This window comes from Pogonomyrmex barbatus, unplaced genomic scaffold (genome assembly GCF_055798465.1).
Source record: "Pogonomyrmex barbatus isolate J1 unplaced genomic scaffold, ASM5579846v1 scaffold19, whole genome shotgun sequence".
Taxonomy (NCBI): Eukaryota; Metazoa; Arthropoda; class Insecta; order Hymenoptera; family Formicidae; genus Pogonomyrmex; species Pogonomyrmex barbatus.
Window position 1 is genome coordinate 4,617,480 of NW_028297115.1, and position 18,290 is coordinate 4,635,769.

At 34.9% G+C, this 18,290-nt stretch overlaps 2 protein-coding genes and 1 pseudogene across 2 annotated transcripts in view; 1 reads left to right on the forward strand and 2 right to left on the reverse strand.

Moving 5' to 3' along the window:
• Nucleotides 1-18,290, forward strand: part of Mfe2 (peroxisomal multifunctional enzyme type 2) — a 65,669-nt gene that overhangs the window by 46,986 nt on the left and 393 nt on the right. Inside the window, exons 14-15 of the mRNA XM_089075726.1 lie at nt 17,735-17,932; nt 18,137-18,234. Of these exons, the coding sequence (XP_088931852.1) occupies nt 17,735-17,932; nt 18,137-18,234 (296 nt within the window). The remainder of the gene's footprint in view (nt 1-17,734; nt 17,933-18,136; nt 18,235-18,290) is intronic.
• Nucleotides 33-3,955, reverse strand: LOC148936955 (uncharacterized). The gene has a single exon (XM_089075443.1). The coding sequence runs from the start codon at nt 1,919-1,921 to the stop codon at nt 1,418-1,420; it is 504 nt and encodes a 167-aa protein (XP_088931569.1). The 5' UTR covers nt 1,922-3,955; the 3' UTR covers nt 33-1,417.
• Nucleotides 4,086-8,384, reverse strand: LOC148936956 (uncharacterized; annotated as a pseudogene).

The window sequence follows — 18,290 nt, forward strand, 5'->3', positions numbered from 1 at the left end:
CGTGCGTGCGTGCGTGCGTGCGTGCGTGCGTGCGTGCGTGCGTGCGTGCGTGCGTGCGTGCGTGCGTGCGTGCGTGCGTATGTATGTATGTATGTATGTATGTATGTATGTATGTATGTATGTATGTATGTATGTATGTGTGGTTCGTTGCTATTAAGCAGGAACAGCGATAATACAGTAAGGTAAGATGTTAGCTTTGTACGATGTAGATCGCGTGTTCAAATCCTGTCTCATATCTTCTTTTTTTTTATTAAAAATTTGTATCTATAATCAGGAGACATGGTAATGTCTCGGATGTCAACCGAGAACACTGCGTGAATTTATTGTGTGAAGTCGGCGTGTGCGAGTCGGCGAGATGCGAGATCCGAAATTATCGAATCTCAATAACGGCTAAACTGATCAAGTTTTAAGTAGACTTGATCGATAGTTTGTGTTCGACTTGCATAATAAAAGTATTTTTATTTTTCTGTTATGTGCCCTACGAGCGGAGATATTGCTACGCAAAGTTTGATTTGCAAATTTTTACTTTAAGAAATGTCATTGTCGTCGCCCGGTTCTTATCTACGGTTGCAATTTCTGTCACGGAGGCGCCACTGTCCAATGTACACGCATGGACAGGCGGGAATGGCTCTGTGCGCTCGGTGCGCGGCTGCTACACATACACACGAAGCGTGTAGGTCCCTGTCTCCGCGAAGCGCGAAGGAGATCGCGGAGCGGAGGGAAAAAATAGTGAGGACAATTCGATGTTCCTTAACGCGAGACGCACGATCGAGAGAGGAAGCATAATCGAATATGATACCGATTTCGGTGTCCCTTTGCTGTCTGCATTAGACGCTAATGTGAGTGAGAGACCGTGTCTCTATATGTCGCGCTTTTCCTCCTTTCTCTCTCGTTCTGATTAATTATTGATTATTCAATTATTATTTATTTAATTGATTATTTAAATATGATTATTATTTAATTATCGCGTAATAGTAGTAATAGTAATAGATTTATTCGCCTTGAATGGGTTGACACGTGGTGATGCCTACATCAATCTTACAAATTTTTCTCTGAATATATTTACATATATAATATTTAACTATTGGGACTCTCTTTCTTCTTCCTTTCGTCTCTAATTTTCCTCATCCAATTCTTCCTTGGTCCTGCCTCTTCAAGATGCTTCTTCTTGTTAAAACATTCTTTTCTTTCATCTCCTCGCATTCATTTATTGGATGTTCTATCGTTTCTTCACCTTTTCCACAAATTCTACAATTGTTCTCTTCTATTTTTCTCCAGAATCTGTTTGCTCTTTCTTCGTTTCCGCATCTAAATCTAGTCACCAACGACTGATCTCTTCCTCTATATCTACTTTTTAGATAATCTGCCCTTGTTTCTTCTTGTATTTCTCTGTATTTTCTATTATATCTTCCTTCAATTAATTTCTCGTATTGCTTTTGCCATTGCTCTTCTCTGTCCATCCGTGCCAGGGATACTCTGCTAGTAGTTGGCCTTCCGTGCATCTTGTCCCAATTTCTTCTATCCCTTTCTCGTAGTAGCTCTTTCTTTCGTTTTCCCATTTTGATCTCTTTCTCTGATTGTTTCTGTCTATTTCCTTCCAACACTCCTGTACTATCTTGTTTATCTTATTCGTCCTGGTTTTTTCTTCGTATCTTACCGCTCTTCTTCTTGCCTCTATCCTTACTTTGTTCATTTTCGTCTCTTCCATCACTATGTATGTAGGTATATTAACATCTAAATTTAATACCCATTTGATATACTTTGCTTGTACTCTTTTTATCTTATCCTCTTCTGCCCATCCCCATACTTCCGCTGCATACAGGATGATGCTCTTTACCAGACTTTCGAATATTTTGATCCTTCTTTCAAAGTTATTTTTGAATTTCCTTTCTCCTATTCCCCAAGTTTGCTTCATTGCCATCGTGGCCTTTTTAACCGTTTCTCTTAAATGCGTTTCTGTTCCTCCATTTTTCTGGAAAGTGTATCCTAAATATTTGAAACTTTTAACTTCTTCTATTTCTTCTTCTCCTCATTTCTCCTCCTTTTTCTTCGTACTTCTCCCCCTTTTGAACGTTAGAATCTTTGATTTCCCAGCGTTTAGCGCCAGTTCTTTTCCTTCCAGATATTTTTTCATTCTCCCCATCATTTCTCTCAGGTCCTACGCCCTTTCAGCAATTAGCACTATGTCATCCGCATAAGCTAGCGACCAGACTTCTCATTTCCCACGACTACCCCTCCCGTTTGCCCTCTTCTTAACTTTTCTCCTAGATCTGCTGTGTAAAGCGAAAACAGAGTTGGGCTTAATGGGCATCCTTGTCTCACCCCTCTCCTCGTCCAAAATTTTTTGGAGATTTCTCCATTAACTTTTACTTTATTCCTCGTCTTTTCGTAAATCTCGTCTATCCTGGTTCTCAATCTTCTGCTTACACCTTTCTCCTCTAAGATTTTGCTTAATTTTTCCTTATTTATCTTGTCGAAGGCAGCCGTCAAATCTGCAAAAAATGTGTATAACTTTCCTCCTTTCTCTTTGATTTCTCTGTTCACTACCATAATTCAAAACCATAATGTTATCTATCTCGTGCTTCTTTCTCTTCTGAAACCAGCTTGTGTTTCTGGAATTAGTTTTTTCTGTTTTATTTCTTTACATAATCTGCTTTCAAGTATCATCGCATATATCTTGTATGCTGTGTTTAACAAAGTTATCCTTCTGTAGTTTTTAATATTTTTCCTGTCTTTCCTCTTAAAAATCGGACTAATAACTCCTTCTCTCCATCTTTCTGGCATTCCTTCTCCTCTCCACACTTTTTTTATTAATTTTGTGACCCTTTCGAGGTATCTTCCTGCCCCCATATATCCACATCTCGTTTTCTAAACCATCTTCCCCTGCCGCTTTGCTTTTTCTTAATTTCCTTATCTGTGCTTCTACTTCTTGTTCTGTTATGTCTTCCTCTCCTTCCTGTATTTCCTGCTCTCCTTCCTGTATCTCCTGTTCTCCTTCCTGTATCTCCTGCACTCTTTCTGCGTTCCCTTCTTTTTGAATTTTACTTTCTTCTCCCTCTAGCAACTTCTTAAAATGTCTTCTCCATTCCTCCAGGCTCACTTTATTTGTCACTCCCGTTCTTTTTATCCTTTCCTTGTTAATGTACTTCCAGATGTCGTTTGTGTATTTTAACTGTTCTATTTCTTCTTCTATCCTCTCCTATAATTTAACTCTTTTCCCTTCGCAGATTCTTTTGCATTCTCTTCTTTTCTCCAAGTAATTCTCTTTGTCCTCCTTTCCTTGTTTTCACCTTCTTAACGCTTTTCTTTAACGCCTTCCTTTTCTTCTCCGTGCACTCTTTATCCCACCATATCTTAAATTCTATTTTTATTTTGTTAAAGGGCTATATACAAGAAAGTAATAAAGTATATTTATTACTTTCTTGTGTATGGCCCTTCCTTCTTTTTCCATCATTTCCTCCATCATTTCATTTATTTTTTCCTTCTCAAAAGTTATTCTCTCCAGTTCCTCTCGGAAGCATCCTATTCCTTCTTCCGTCCAAATGTTTTTCTCTTTCCGTTGCTCCTCTTTTTTTCTTTCCTGCTCTTTCCCCTTTCTTTCTCCGTAGACTTCTACTTCCATCGGTAAATAGTCCGATTCTGTCCTTGTCCCGATTTTGAAGCTCTTAACTTCGTCTTTATCTCCGAATTTACTATAACGTAATCTATTACTGAACTTCCCTTTCCGCCGATGAAAGTATAATCGCCTTCTTCGTCTCCTTCCATGTTTCCGTTCAAAATTTTCCATCCATTTTCTTCTATCATCTCTATTAACTGTTCCTTCGTTATTTTTCAGTTTATCTTTAAACTTTCTCCAAATTCTCTCCTCTTTTTCTTCGCCGCAGAATGATCCTTCTGTTCCCGTCCTCGCGTTAAAATCCCCTCCTATTATCAATCTCTCCTCCTTTGCACTTCCGATTAGTTTTTCCAGGTTGTCTCTAGTTTTCCTCATCTCTCTACTATATAACGTCAAAATTTTTAATGTTTTGTTGTTTAGCCATATTTTCCTTACTTGGATATCCCTTTCTTCATCTTTTCTCTCTTCCTCCTTTAAATCTTTTCTGACTCCCGTTATTATTCCTCCACTCGCCCTTCCTTTGTTCTTCTCTTTCGTCGCAAATTGACATCTCCACATAAATGTGTCTAGTTTTTCTTCTATTCTGTTCCATTGCGCTTCGTCGGCCCATGTTTCTATTAATCCTACAAAGTCGAATTTCTCTATGTATTTCCAGAATTGTCTGTCCTTATTGTAAAGACCTGCAACATTCCAAAAGCACATCTTAAAAAAGTTTTCCTCCTCCGTCTCCTCCTCCTCTCGTCCATCCTTTTCTCCTGATTGACCCGCCTCTCTTCGCGCTTTCGCGGATTTCGAGAGAGGGCGGACTTTCACTTTTTTCTGCTTCCCTTGCTTCTCTCCATGCCTCTTCGTATCTAGAGTTCCGCAGAGTTTCTCCTGTTCCAAAATTTTGCCTCCTCGAACTCTCCTTCTTTTTTCCATTTAAATATCTTCTCATTTACTTTCAGTTTCTTGTACCCGATTTTAACCTGTGCACCCTTGTCTCTTTCTGCTCTAGCCACTTGCGCAATCTCTCTCTGAATATCTCTCTCTTTTTTCGTTAAATCATTGTCGATAAATATTCTCTTGCCCCTTAATTTGTTTTTCTTCCTCATAACCTCCGTTTTCTGCTGCCACTCTCTAAATTTAACTACCATAAAACTCCCCTTTTTTTTTCCTCTCACCCAATATGCATCCTCTATCAGTGCCTCTACTTGCAAATTTTGTTTTACAATTTCCTCTGCAGCTTCTCTCGGTGTTTCCCTCATTGGTATGTCCGCTCCCTTTATTACTATGTTATTTCTCTTCTCTCTTCTTTCCTTCGTGTCCTCCTTCCGTAACAAGAGAGGTGTTAATCTCTTATTTTCTCCTTCATCTCTTCGTTTTGATCCTTTTTTGATTCCAGTTCTCTTATTCTTATCTCGAAATTTAACTTCATTCTTTCCCATTCTTCTTGCTTTTTCCTCCACTCCTCTTTTAATTCTTTCATTTCTTGTCTTAATTCTTTCTTTATATCTTCCGTGTCCCTTTTCACTGTCAACAGGATTTCCATTATCTTATCCATTCTTTCTGTTTTTTTACTCATGTTGTGTTCTCTTCTTTACTTTTCTCTTGTTGTTTATCTTCCCCTTCACCTTTTCCTTGTTTTGGGGATCTCCCCACTTTTCTCGTCTTTTGAAAATTTTCAATAATTTCTTTTTCCGCTCTTAATCTTTCTTCTTCCTCTTCCTCTTCTTCCCTCTTTCTTTTAAATGAGTCTGTGCCTACACTTCCCGCTCTCTGTCTTCCCAGCTGTTCTCAATTATCGTGTAATAATTCTTTTATTATATATTTTAAAAAAAAGTTACGTGTAAAAATTACAACTATCATTGCGGTTTTGGACATTGAATGTCTTACAGCTATCTCAAGCAGCCGATATTAAAAATTATTTTAAAAAAATAATGAATTCGCGAAACTGTATTCAAAAATAAGGAAAATTATATTCAATAATAGTTTTTTTATGATATCATTTTGAAAAAGAATTAAAGCTACTATCATTTGGGTTTTAGAATAAGAAGATTTCAATGAAAATACAAAGATACGAATCATTGATTGATTTACATTTTTTAAAAGCAATTCTATGTTTAACTTTGGAAGTAATGAGACTATAACTTGGCGCCACTTTTTTATATCAAATCTTTTATATAGATGATATACATATTAGAGTTGATTATTTACTTATATTACTGTAGATTAGGCAAAGCGAGGCTCGCGAGCCATCCTCTCCATCGAACGCTGTTCCCTCCAACTCGATTCATCGGTCGATTCAGTGACGACAATCAGTCACGATGATACGGGGTCTACTTCCCATCATAAACTGTTCAAGATATACGATCGATCTCGCACGATCACGCGTATAACATGCTGACTCTTTTTTATTTTTAATATGAAAGATATTTATTAGATTCGGAAAAATAAACGGAGACTGACTGGATTTGAACTCGGGATCCCTCGTTTACCAATCTGACACTTAGTCTGCACGACCACGACGGCTCCTCTCTGTTAGCTGTTTATATTCCGAATCTCTTTCATGACCGTCGTCTAATTCTTACAGCTCGGCCATTCTGGCATTACATTCGTCTCGAGTCTTCATCTACTGGAATTTTATCCGAAACTTGGAGCTTCTGCTCCCGAATTCGTTCACTTTTTGAACGATCGACACGACATTGGAGTATTTTTACTCCCCGATTTTTTTCGTCCACTGTTGAACGATCGACAACGACATTGGAGTATTTTAACTCCCCGAATTGATTCATTTTGAACAACATACAAATGACACACACAAAATCGACTGAATTCTCTCTGTCAGGTAACATAGGCTATATCCTCTCTGAGATAACATGGGCTGAATCCCACTTCTGAGATGAAAGATATTTATTAGATTCGGAAAAATAAACGGAGACCGACTGGATTTGAACTCGGGATCCCTCGTTTACTAATCTGACACTTAGTCTGCACGACCACGACGGCTCCTCTCTGTTAGCTGTTTATATTCCGAATCCTTTCATGACCGCTTACGGTCGTCTAATTCTTACAAATACGACTGACTTCTTATGTTGGCGACTGGCGACGACTGGCTACTTATGTTGTATAGCGAAGAAAAAAATTGAAATTTTCAGACAGTTCATACAGATTTTTTAAAATTATTACAATAACTACTTAAAAATTTTATTTACAAAAAATGTACAGATATAATTAAATAAATAATTTTTTTCGAACATCTACAGTAATATAAATAATTACAGATATGAACAAATTTTTAATAAAAAAAAAAAGTATACGGGACAGGATTTGAACATGCGATCTACTTCGTAAAAGTCAATGTCTTATTGCGACTGTATCGCTCCTCTTGCTTAATAGCGATGATTAAACATATAAAGCGTCCCGCCCATATATCGGCCGACTAGATTCAGTTTTTAAAAATTAATTTCTTCGAAACTATGAGCCAAAACGGCCGGACACGGCCGTATCGTTTTTTTTTTTTTTTCGTTCAAGAATAGCTTATATAAAGCGTATCAAAATATTCCGACCGATCACCTGGTGTTCCCCTTGTTACATTGGATACGTATTATTTGAATTGAGTCACATAATGCAATTTCATGATATCATTATATTTTAAAAAGAATTAGAACTATTGTAATTTAAGTTTTAGAATAAGAAGGCTGTAATGGGAATATAAAGATACGTATCACATGGATTTTATTTTTTAAAAGCAGTTGTATATTGAACTTTCGAGATAACGTAATTACAACTTGGCGCCACTTTTTTTGATATCAAATCTTTTATACAAATAATACATATTATTAGTGGTGAGTATTAGATATTATTTAAAGTCATCATTAACGTCATCAGTAAAATGACATAATTTTGTAATATAATATTTGGATCTTTGATGCAAAGATATACTTGAGCTTTATTTTATTTTTTTAAAGAAGATATAAAAACTGCTGCCAGTAATTGATAATAAAATTTTAAGAGATAATTAAATTAAATAACTATTATCACTTGGGTTGAAAGGAAAAGTTTTTAATTGATATTTATTATTTGTGTTTTATTTTTTAAAAGTAATTATACATTGAACTTTCGAGATAATGTAATTTTAATTTGGCGCCATTTTTTTTATATCAAATTTTTTATATAAATAATGCATATTATTAGAATTGGGTATTATTAGAATATTATTAGTATTAGAATATTACTAATCAATATTATTAGTATTATTAGAATTGAGTATATTTTTTAAACACTTACGTTCGTAATGCTGATCATTAGGAGTTCAACGCGTTATGACTTAAGGTCGTCCAAGGTCAAATGGCCAAATGCGAGCTTACAATTATCATCCTTGTACATATTCAAACTGTCGTCCCGACAATGAATGCAGATGATAATATGATATTTAAATGATCGCAATATATTTGATAATGTTTCTATGGAGTTTTAAGATCGACATTCTCTAAAAATTCCGGTTTTAATTTAAGAGACTTGTTTAATTACGCCTGTAAGGGTTCCATTAAAAAAAATGAGGGCCAATGATATGTAAGATATTATTTGATATTATCTAAGACCACAGGCCGCACCATCGATTGATTGCCAAAATAAAGTTGTGGCGAGTGCCACGGCCGGGTATAAAGTAATTACCTGGAAGCGGCGCTAATGAGCCAGAAAGAACACTGATTCGATCCGATTCGAGAATAATCACGAATAATCTGCCGATTGCTCCGATATCCGGCAATTCGGAGCAAGCCGGCATTCTCTGTCATGAAGGAGCACAAGGTAGGAGTACGAGTCAAGTCGTGTTCCAGGAATCATTCTGATCTCAGGTTCTAGTTAGTCTTTTGTAATTCGTGTGCAAATACATAGTCAATGAAATTCAAGTGTGATTTGTTAATTCAGAGTATGATTATTCTACCTTTCCCGATCCTTGTATTCCAACTCAATCGTATCGATGTGCGCGCCCCATTGCTCTGATTCGTGTCTGCCAGGTGGCATTTAGGTATGGTAAATTCGAATTAAAACTCCTGAGTAGTCATCGCGGCTATATTGTGACGAGAAAAGGCGAGAAATGACACAGTAATGTTTATTGCACTAATTTTTTCAAATAAAGAAATATTTGACTAAAATAACACCTGACATGGTTTTAAGATTGAAAATGGGCGGCTATTCTTTCTCTTTCTGATAGTCAATAAATAGTTGTAAAAGGCACGTGAAATGAAACCTATTCAAGCAGAAAACACATAATTTGACAGCTGTTGAAAATGGAAAAAATGCTTTTACATGTAATGTCCAAAGATAATTTTAGCTGCCGTCCATTTTTACGAATCTAGTAAGTACGAAACAAGTCACATCTGCACGATTAAGAACATAATAACGAAAATAGCTGCAATAAAAAATTTTGTTGTCTGCACGTCACTTATATAAAGATGGACAAGGATGAATTCTATTTTTCACCGCGACGGTGCGTCTACTGTCAACTGCGGAGCGTCGCTATTGTCAACGCGGAGTTCTTAGCTGAGTACTCAGAAGCCTTAAACATATGCTCAAGCTCCAGTTGAAAAACATTTATTCTTTGTGCAATTAAAATTCTGGGCAATGTTTGCGAGGTCCTGACAATACCCAAATTGCAAAATGTCAGCAGTATGACAGCACTGTACCAGCAGATCCGATCATGACTTCGTAACAGATTTCAAGCTGCTGCTTCCCAATTAAGCTTAGTTTTGGTGGCACACCTTCTCATCATAGGATAATGACAAAAAGGCGATAAAAATCGAGCATTGCTTGCTGTCTCTGTGCAGCAGATATGTAGCAGATATCGTGCAAAATTTGCCATATCAGATACTGGCAGCAGAAACGCAGCAGAAATCGAGCACAGTGTGTCGTCACGACGTGATGGCAAAACTGCGGCATGTATATGGCGCGATTTGCTTTATCAGATGTGACGACAAAAACGCAACAGAAATCGAGTAGGGCTTGTTAACATAATTTGTTGGCAAATTAACAAAAGAGATTGAGCAAATTCTGTTTCGTAAATATTTAAATTATTACTAAAAAATTTTGAAAAATGTCTATTATTTTTTCTATCTTTCATTTTAGAAGAATAATTTTTAATTATTTTACTAATGATGAAATTAATATATTTTTTACAGCACAAATAAATTATAATAAAAAGCTTTATAATATAAATAAAAAGCTTTTTAAAGATATAAATTATGATTCTTTTGATTCTTATATAACGTATCAAATAATGTCACGTATCAAATATTGTATATTTTATATAATGTACTGTTTCCCGGATATTACATTTCGTTAACTACCTTGTTGGATTATTATGTCTTGCATCAAACGCGTACATAAAAATATGTAAATAATAAATGTATGTTTAAATTTTGATTATGATTTTGCTCATATAGAAGGTTTGATAAATTTTGCATGCGAAAAACAGACGCAATCTAGCGGTAATTTTCTAATTATTGTATTTAGTTACAGATGCAGAGTTTTGTATGATTTCTGTTGCCGATTTGCCGGCAGATTATGCCAGCAGGCTCTATTTGATTTTTGTTACAATTTTGTCGCCACGACGTGACGGTATACTGTGCTTCATTTCTGCTACGTTTCTGTCGACACATTGATAAAGCAGATCGTGCTTTATACCTGTCAAAATTTTGCCATCACAATGTGATGGCACACTATACTCTGTTTCTGCTGCCTGTATCTGATGTCACAGATCGTGTTGCATTCTTGCCGCATTTCTGCTGTCACAGCGTGAAAAAATAAAAATGCCAGATATTTATTATATTTTTGCAATATGTCTTGCGATATATCATGCTAAATTTTGGAATATTTTCTGTTGAATATTGTGGCAACACAAAATGCTTGAATTCTGTATTTATGACGACAAGCTTTGTTCAATTTTTATAGCATTTTTGCAGCATGTTATGATGCTGCAAAATGCTATAAAAATCAACTAAAATGATGCAAACGGATTCGTGAGACATGTCCAGCTCCTGAGTCATCTCTTTTAAGTTTGAATGACAATTTTCCATCACCATTTCCTTCACTTTGTCGATGTTTTCGTCAGTCGAAGATGTTGAAGGTCGACCGAAACGAAGTCTTCAACCACTTCCCGATCTTCTTTGAATAGTTTGTACCATTCATATGCTCGTGTTTTCGATAAAACTGACTCATCGTAGGCCTTCTTCAACATTTTCAATGATTTAGCACAAGAAATTTCGTTGGCAACATTTGGAGCAAACTCTTTGATATTTTTATCCATTTTAAAAATCGCAGAGAATATTTAAGGTCGACTAACAAAACCAACAGTTGTAAACTAACTGGTTGACAGACTGATATCAAAACTCTATGTGACAATTAGGTATATTAGTACCAACTTACAAAAAATTTGTTTTCATACCTTTTATGCGGATTTTTGAAATGAACAATTCCCGATCTTTATTTGACAGAATGTATATCCATTCACAATACCACACTAAACATTCACCGACTATGATTTTTGTATGTAGTATCGTGAGGATTTGCGTCTGATCACTAATATGAATTATGTCGATTTACATGGCCTACATTAGTAAAAGCCTCATCGGAAAACAACACGTACGAGAAAAATTTTTCTCCGCAATTTACGTTACGAGTCCAATTACAGAATCGTAATCTCTTTTTGAAATCAATTAGTGTTAATACCTATAACAATTTAATGTGATAAGGGTGAAACTTAGATCTTTTTAATATTCGTGAAATAGTTGATCGCGGGATATTATATATAACACTCATTTGGCAGATATTTATTGTGAGCTGTGTATAGCAATAGCGCCTAAAACTATAAGCTCGTTCGATTCTTGTCGTATACGAGTCCTATGAATGATCTTGTCGAAGTCTTAATATGCAATTCTAAATTACTATATTATTTGGACCAAAATAAGAAGGGAGAGTATGTATCACGGCGAGGCCCGACCGTGAACCAGTCATTACATGTTACAATATACATACAGGGTGAAGAAAAAAGATCGGTACGCCTGAATAACTCAGAAAATATAAGTTTTATAGAAAAATATTTTAGACAAAAGTTACAGAACTTAAAAAGATCTACTTTACTGATCTTATCAGTTTGAGTGGCATCGCCAAGATCAGGTCAAGGTCGCATCGATTTTTTTTAATGGAACATTCTATTTTTTATTTCAGAGTCTAATAGCTGGTGTCAAAAGCTTTTCAAAACACTATAACAAAATCACAAATTAGAGATAACATGGAAAATTGAGAATCAGACGCAAATTTTGTAGCGAGAGATTTAATTAATAGTATAAAATTACATAAAAGTAGACATTTTGGCTCACATTTGAGCCATCTTCAGTGCAAATCCCCTCCCTCCCTCCCGAATACCGATAATACCGATGTTATATGGTGTAGTACAAAATTTCACGCTGTAGTCCTTTGGTAAGGATACTCATTGTATATCCCAATATGAAACGCTGTCCATAGCACAGTTGCACGGACTGGATGGAAGTGATACAAAAATGTGCAAAAAACTAAAAATAATAATAGTGAGATTTTTGCTATAACATCTAGGATGTGACACAATATACAGTCAGCTTACCTCCGAACCAATACTGAAGAACCTCACATATTTTTGATAAATAATAAATAAGATTAACAGTAATTAAAAAAAAAAGTATAAAATTGAAGTCAAACAATCCAACTTTAAAACTTAATTTGTAACACATGATCAAATCGGAACATGAAATATTGAAGACATTGCAGGTAATAAAAGAACCGTTCTGTCCGAAGTTCTGTCACATTGTATTATAAGGAACAATTCACGGCGGTAAAACAGATGTAATCGTAGGACAGAGATGGCAAGGTTGTTTAGACATGGCACAAAATAATAATGCGGTTGTTTGTTTATAAAATTTGTTTATATGAATCCTTCTTTAATAAACAATATAGGTCCCTTTTTTTCTTTTACTTGAAAGAACAGCAGAGAATTGACAAAAAAATGGAATGGTTACTTTGGAGGAATGTTCGGATTTTGAAAAGAAAGATAAAACAAATAGCGTATCACTATCACAATGGAAATTATTCCTTTTGTGAATTTAAGAAACATGATTCTACTAGTATATAGAACCAGGCTAATGGTAACGTCATAACATTGACTGTTGACACATTTTCAGATGACACCGTCAAAATCACATTGAACCCAGGTGAAGTCTCTGACAGAATCCTTCCTTCAATTACCTCACTGAAACCCACATGAAACACCATTCATAAATCTTTCATCTTGCCCTATTCCGAAGGACGACCGGTGTCTTCTACAATTAGGCGAGAACTTTTACCTTCACTTCACAAAAAAACAATTGTGTTTGAATTTATTAAAATGTATTGAGAACAATATTATAAAATTGCCTGAGCTTACTGGTACCTACATTAGAAATCTTTCAATTCCTATTTTGAGCCGCTTAAATTTCTCCGTTTCCAGTAAAAACAACGTCAATAATGCTTCTTAATTAAAAAAAAAAAAAACGAACAGACAAATTCATACAAGAAAATCCCAGTATCTTGTTTACCAAAGCAGATAAGGGGAACATAACTGTGACTATTGATAGGGATACATATGTTGCGAAAATTAAAGACATGTTCAGTGATAGTAATACTTACACCGTTATTAATAAAGATCCGACTAGGAAGATTGTTCAATTCTTGAACACGTTGCTTTCGAGATGGAAAAAGAGAGAGTATATTTTCTCGACGAGATATAGATCATTATATTGCAGCGATGGTGTACTATCGAGGGCTTATGAATTCCCGAAGATACACAAGCCGAATTGCCCTTACAAAATTATTGTATCTTCCATTGATACACTACTTTACCAAATAGCCGCTTTTTTTGCACGATGATTTCTGCTAATATTTCCAAAGCTTCTAGTCATATTTTGAATAGCTATGAACTGGTCAAGAAATTATGGGGAACATTTATTGATAACAACTTTTCCTTAATCTCTCTGGATGTCGTTTCATTATTTACCAATGTTCCGACAGATTTGGCTATATTAATGTTTGTCGAAAAAGTGGCACTTCATAACTGAACACTGTAAAATATCGAAAAATGATTTCTTGGTTGTTCGGTTTGTCCTTAATTCAATTTTTTTCACTTTCGACAATATAATATATAAGCAAAATTTCGGGACTTCAATGGGTTCTTCTCTTTCATCGTCGCTGATCTTGTTATGCAGGAGTTGGAGGATGGGATGCTTGCGACAATCTCTCTGTTCCGGTACCGATTTATTATAGATATGTTGACATTCTTATGGCAGTTTCTTTTTCTGCGATTAACCAAATTGTGGAAAATTTTAATGCCTTCCACCAGAGGCTACAATTCACATTAGAGATAAGAGGAAAACATATGAATTTCTTAGATGTCTCGCTGACCATAAAAAATGGTTTAAATGATTTGATTGGTATCACAAACCAATTTTCTCAGGTCATTGTTTGAACTTTTTGTCACAGCACCCCATCTTCCAGAAGAGAGGCATAATCATGAATTTAGTAGACAAGACATTTTTTTCTGTCGCATTCAAAATTTCACGAAAAAAATCTCCAATTTATTGTCAATGTTACTTGATAATGACTACCCAAAGGATTTTATTTTTGATAACATTACTATTTTTGATAACATTAACAAACGATTAAAAATCTAATATATAAGCGAAAGAATGAGTCAACTCATAATAATAGTGTTAGCACACGGGAAAACAAACTCAATCATCAAATCATAGTTTACCCCCCCAATGCTATACATCCCCAATGTTTCCGACAAATTTAGTAACATCTTTAAAAACTTGGAATACAGACTGGTTTTTTATAATATTAACAAACTTTGTGGTGTTATCAAGGTAACATAAAGACCCCTTGTCAAATTCACAAAAGAAAAATGTTATATATAAGATCAATTGTCGGGATTGTGATACATCTTATGATCAGACGGAATGATTACTAAGTACTAGAATCTTTGAACTCTGTTTGATTCGTAATACGTCTTCCCGCTCCGTGATTTCGAACTACATCCTACATACGAAACATGAATTTGATTGGAACAATGCAAAAATTCTGGATATTGAGAACTCATATAACAAACAGTTGATCTCAGAAATGATATATATTAAGAGACAAAAGAACGGTTTAAATTTAAAAACAGACACTGAATTGTTAGATCGTGCTTATTTTATATTTATAAACAAATAATCGCATTATTATTTTGTCTAAACAACCTTGCCACCTCTGTCCTACGATTACATCTGTTTTACCGCCGTGAATTGTTCCTTACTGTAAAATGTAACTTCGGACAAAACGGTTCTTTTATTTTATTTGGAATGTCTTCAATATTTCGTGTTCCGATTTGATCATGTGTTATAGATTAAATTTTAAAGTTGAACTGTTTGACTTTAACTTTATATTTTTTTTAAATTATTGTTAATCTTATTTATTGTTAATCTTATTTATAAAAAATATGCAAGATTCTTCAGTATTAGTTTGAAGGTAGGCTGACTGTGCATTGTATCATAGTAAAAATCTTACTATTATTACTTTTAATTTTTTGCACATTTTCGTATTACTTCCAGTTGTGCAACTGTGCTATGGATAGCATTTCACAGGATGTACAATGAGTATCGTTACAAAAGACTAGCGTGAAATTTTGTACTACAACCATACGACATCGATATTATTCGGGGAGGTTTGTACTGAAGATGGCTCAAATGTGAGTCGAAACGTCTACTTTTATGTAACTTTATATTATTAATTAAAATTATGTAATTTATATTATTAATTAGCTCTCGCCACAAAACCTGCGTCTGACTCTCAATTTGCCATGTTATCTTTCTAATTTGTAATTGTTTCATTCAGACAGTCTGTTAGCTGTTATTAATTGCTAATAATTGTTCAATTTTTATTATAAAAAATATTTTTTCATTAAGTTTTCGAGTTATGAGATTTGAAAGTTACAGCATATTGATACAAAATACAAAATATTTTGTAAAATATTCAGTTTTCGATAATCTTATCTTAATATGTTTATGCACAAAATAACAAGATAAATCAATTGGTGTAAAGAAAACACAAGTAGCTTTTAAAAAAAACATGTAATTTACAACATGGTGCTGCATATTTTTTAATAATATTTACTTGTACGAGGGTAGTCTGAAAAGTTTTGAGCCTTAACATGAAGATGACATTACTCGTCAAAACCATTCTAGTACTATAATAGTATATACTTTGAAAGACTTTTGTGAAAATTTCAGCCATTTTGGACGCTCAATTGTTGTTTGACAGTCGTTTGTGTCAGTCGATGTCAGTGTTTTTGTAAAAATGGAAAAAATTGAATATCGTGCCATGATTAAATTCTTACATTTGAAAGACAATACGCCTGCGCAAATTAAAATCGAGTTGGACTGTTTATAGGGACTCTGCTCCATTATTTGCCACCGTAAAAAGATGGGCAGTTGAATTTAAACGTGGTCGTACCAGCCTGGCTGATGATGAGCGTTCGGGTCAAAAACTGCGACCACCGCGGATAACATCGAAAATGTTCACCAAATGATACTGGACGACCGTCGAATCAAGGTTAGAGAGATAGCAGAGGCTATGGGCATATCGAAAGAACGCGTTTGTCATATATCAACTGAAGAATTGGATAATGCGCAAGCTATCCGCGCGTTGGGTGCCGCGCTTACTCACTTTGGACCAAAAACGAATTTGAATGAACATTTTCAAGGCCCTGTTGGAGCGGTTCAAGCGAAACGAGTCAGATTTTTTGCGTCGATTCATAACTGTAGATGAAACTTGGATCCACCACTACACTCCAGAGACAAAAGAACAGTCAAAACAGTGGACTGCAAAGGGTGAACCTGCTCCGAAAAAGGTGAAAACGGTTCTATCAGCTGGGAAGGTAATGGCGACTGTTTTTTGGGATAGTCACGGAATTGTGTGTATCGACTATCTTGAAAAAGGTAAAACAATAACGGGAGCGTATTACGCATCATTACTTGATAAGCTGAAGGCAGAAATTGCAAAAAAACGCGGCCACATTTGAAGAAGAAGAAAGTGCTGTTCCATCAAGATAACGCACCTGCTCACACTTCGGCGGTCGCCATGGCCAAAATTCACGAATTGCACTTCGAATTGGTTGACCACCCACCGTATTCACCAGATCTGGCCCCCAGCGACTTTTTCCTATTTCCTAAGCTTAAAGTTTCGCTTGGAGGACAGAGATTTTCATCAAACGAGGAGGTCATCGCATACGTAAACGCCTATTTTGCGGAGCAAGACGCCAACTACTATTTGGAGGGGTTAAAGAGGTTAGAATATCGATGAGAAAAGTGTATCGACCTAAAAGGAGATTATGTTGAAAAATAAAACTATATTTGACCGAAAAAATAGTTGTTTCTATGTTAGGCTCAAAATTTTTCAGACTACCCTCGTATATAGTTACTAGTAATATCTAAACAAGGTACTTGCTTTAGATGCTTACATTTATATCCTTAATGGCCCATTTTTAAATTCGAGAAAGTTGACCTACTGCGGCGCATAGCGGTGTAACGTCGTACTACTCTCTCTTTGGATATTGGGTGTTTCGTAATTGTAAATTCGCATTTTGGTCATTTGACCTTGGATAATCTTGAATTATGCGTTGAACTCATAATGAGCAGTACTATGAACGTAGGTGTTTCAAAAATTAGGTTGTCATTTAAAAAAATTGATCTTAATTGACTTTTATATCTCTTCAAGGTTAACATTTTAATTATTTATTTTTTGAATTAAAATATGTTCCTCTCGATATCATACAACCTCATGAAAACATGATTTCGATATCTCGTATGGTTCCGGAGAAATTCAAGTGCGCTGATTAAAATGGAACATTCTGTATAATATTTTATCCTACAATAAATGTGGTTATCGATTAAAGACTACATTTGCATTACATTTTACATGAATTAGATATTCGCGATTTAATGTAATACATGATATAATACATCTGTGATTATTCTGATAATTCTTTGTTTTTGGAAATGGCAAAATAAAAATAATACTTTTACTTTGCAGGAGCCTACATTGATCTATTGGATATTAAAATAGGACTACCACGAGCAAATCCATGTTCTGGAAAGACAAATCTGCAGAGTGATGCTTTATTTACAATTATCGATGAACAAGTGAAACGAAATCCGGATGAAGTTAAGAAAATTAATGCTATCTTCCTTTACAATATTACCGTTGACGGCAAACCAGCAGCTGAATGGAGTAAATAATTTTAGAAAGTTTTGATAATATATTACATTGGTGATATTTAGGTGATGTGTACATATATGTATTCTGAATCATAGAGCTGGGAAAAAAGAAATGAAGATATTTAATATCAATTAAGATAATAATACATCGATAAGTCCTAAATCTTAAAATAACATTAAGGTAATATAAGTAATTTTTTTCTGTTTTTCTTGGCAGCTCTTGATTTAAAGAAAGGTGAAGTACACAAGGGAAAACCAAAATCTGAAAAAGCAGACACGACGCTCACTATAGATGATAAAGATATGGTTGAAATAGTAAGTCAGATATATAAAAATAAAAGCATATATCTTTTTTCCTTTAATAATATTAT

Bases quoted from the DNA above. Each gene is read 5' to 3' on its own strand.
- LOC148936955 (XM_089075443.1), bottom strand. From the start codon at position 1,921: ATGGCAATGAAGCAAACTTGGGGAATAGGAGAAAGGAAATTCAAAAAT.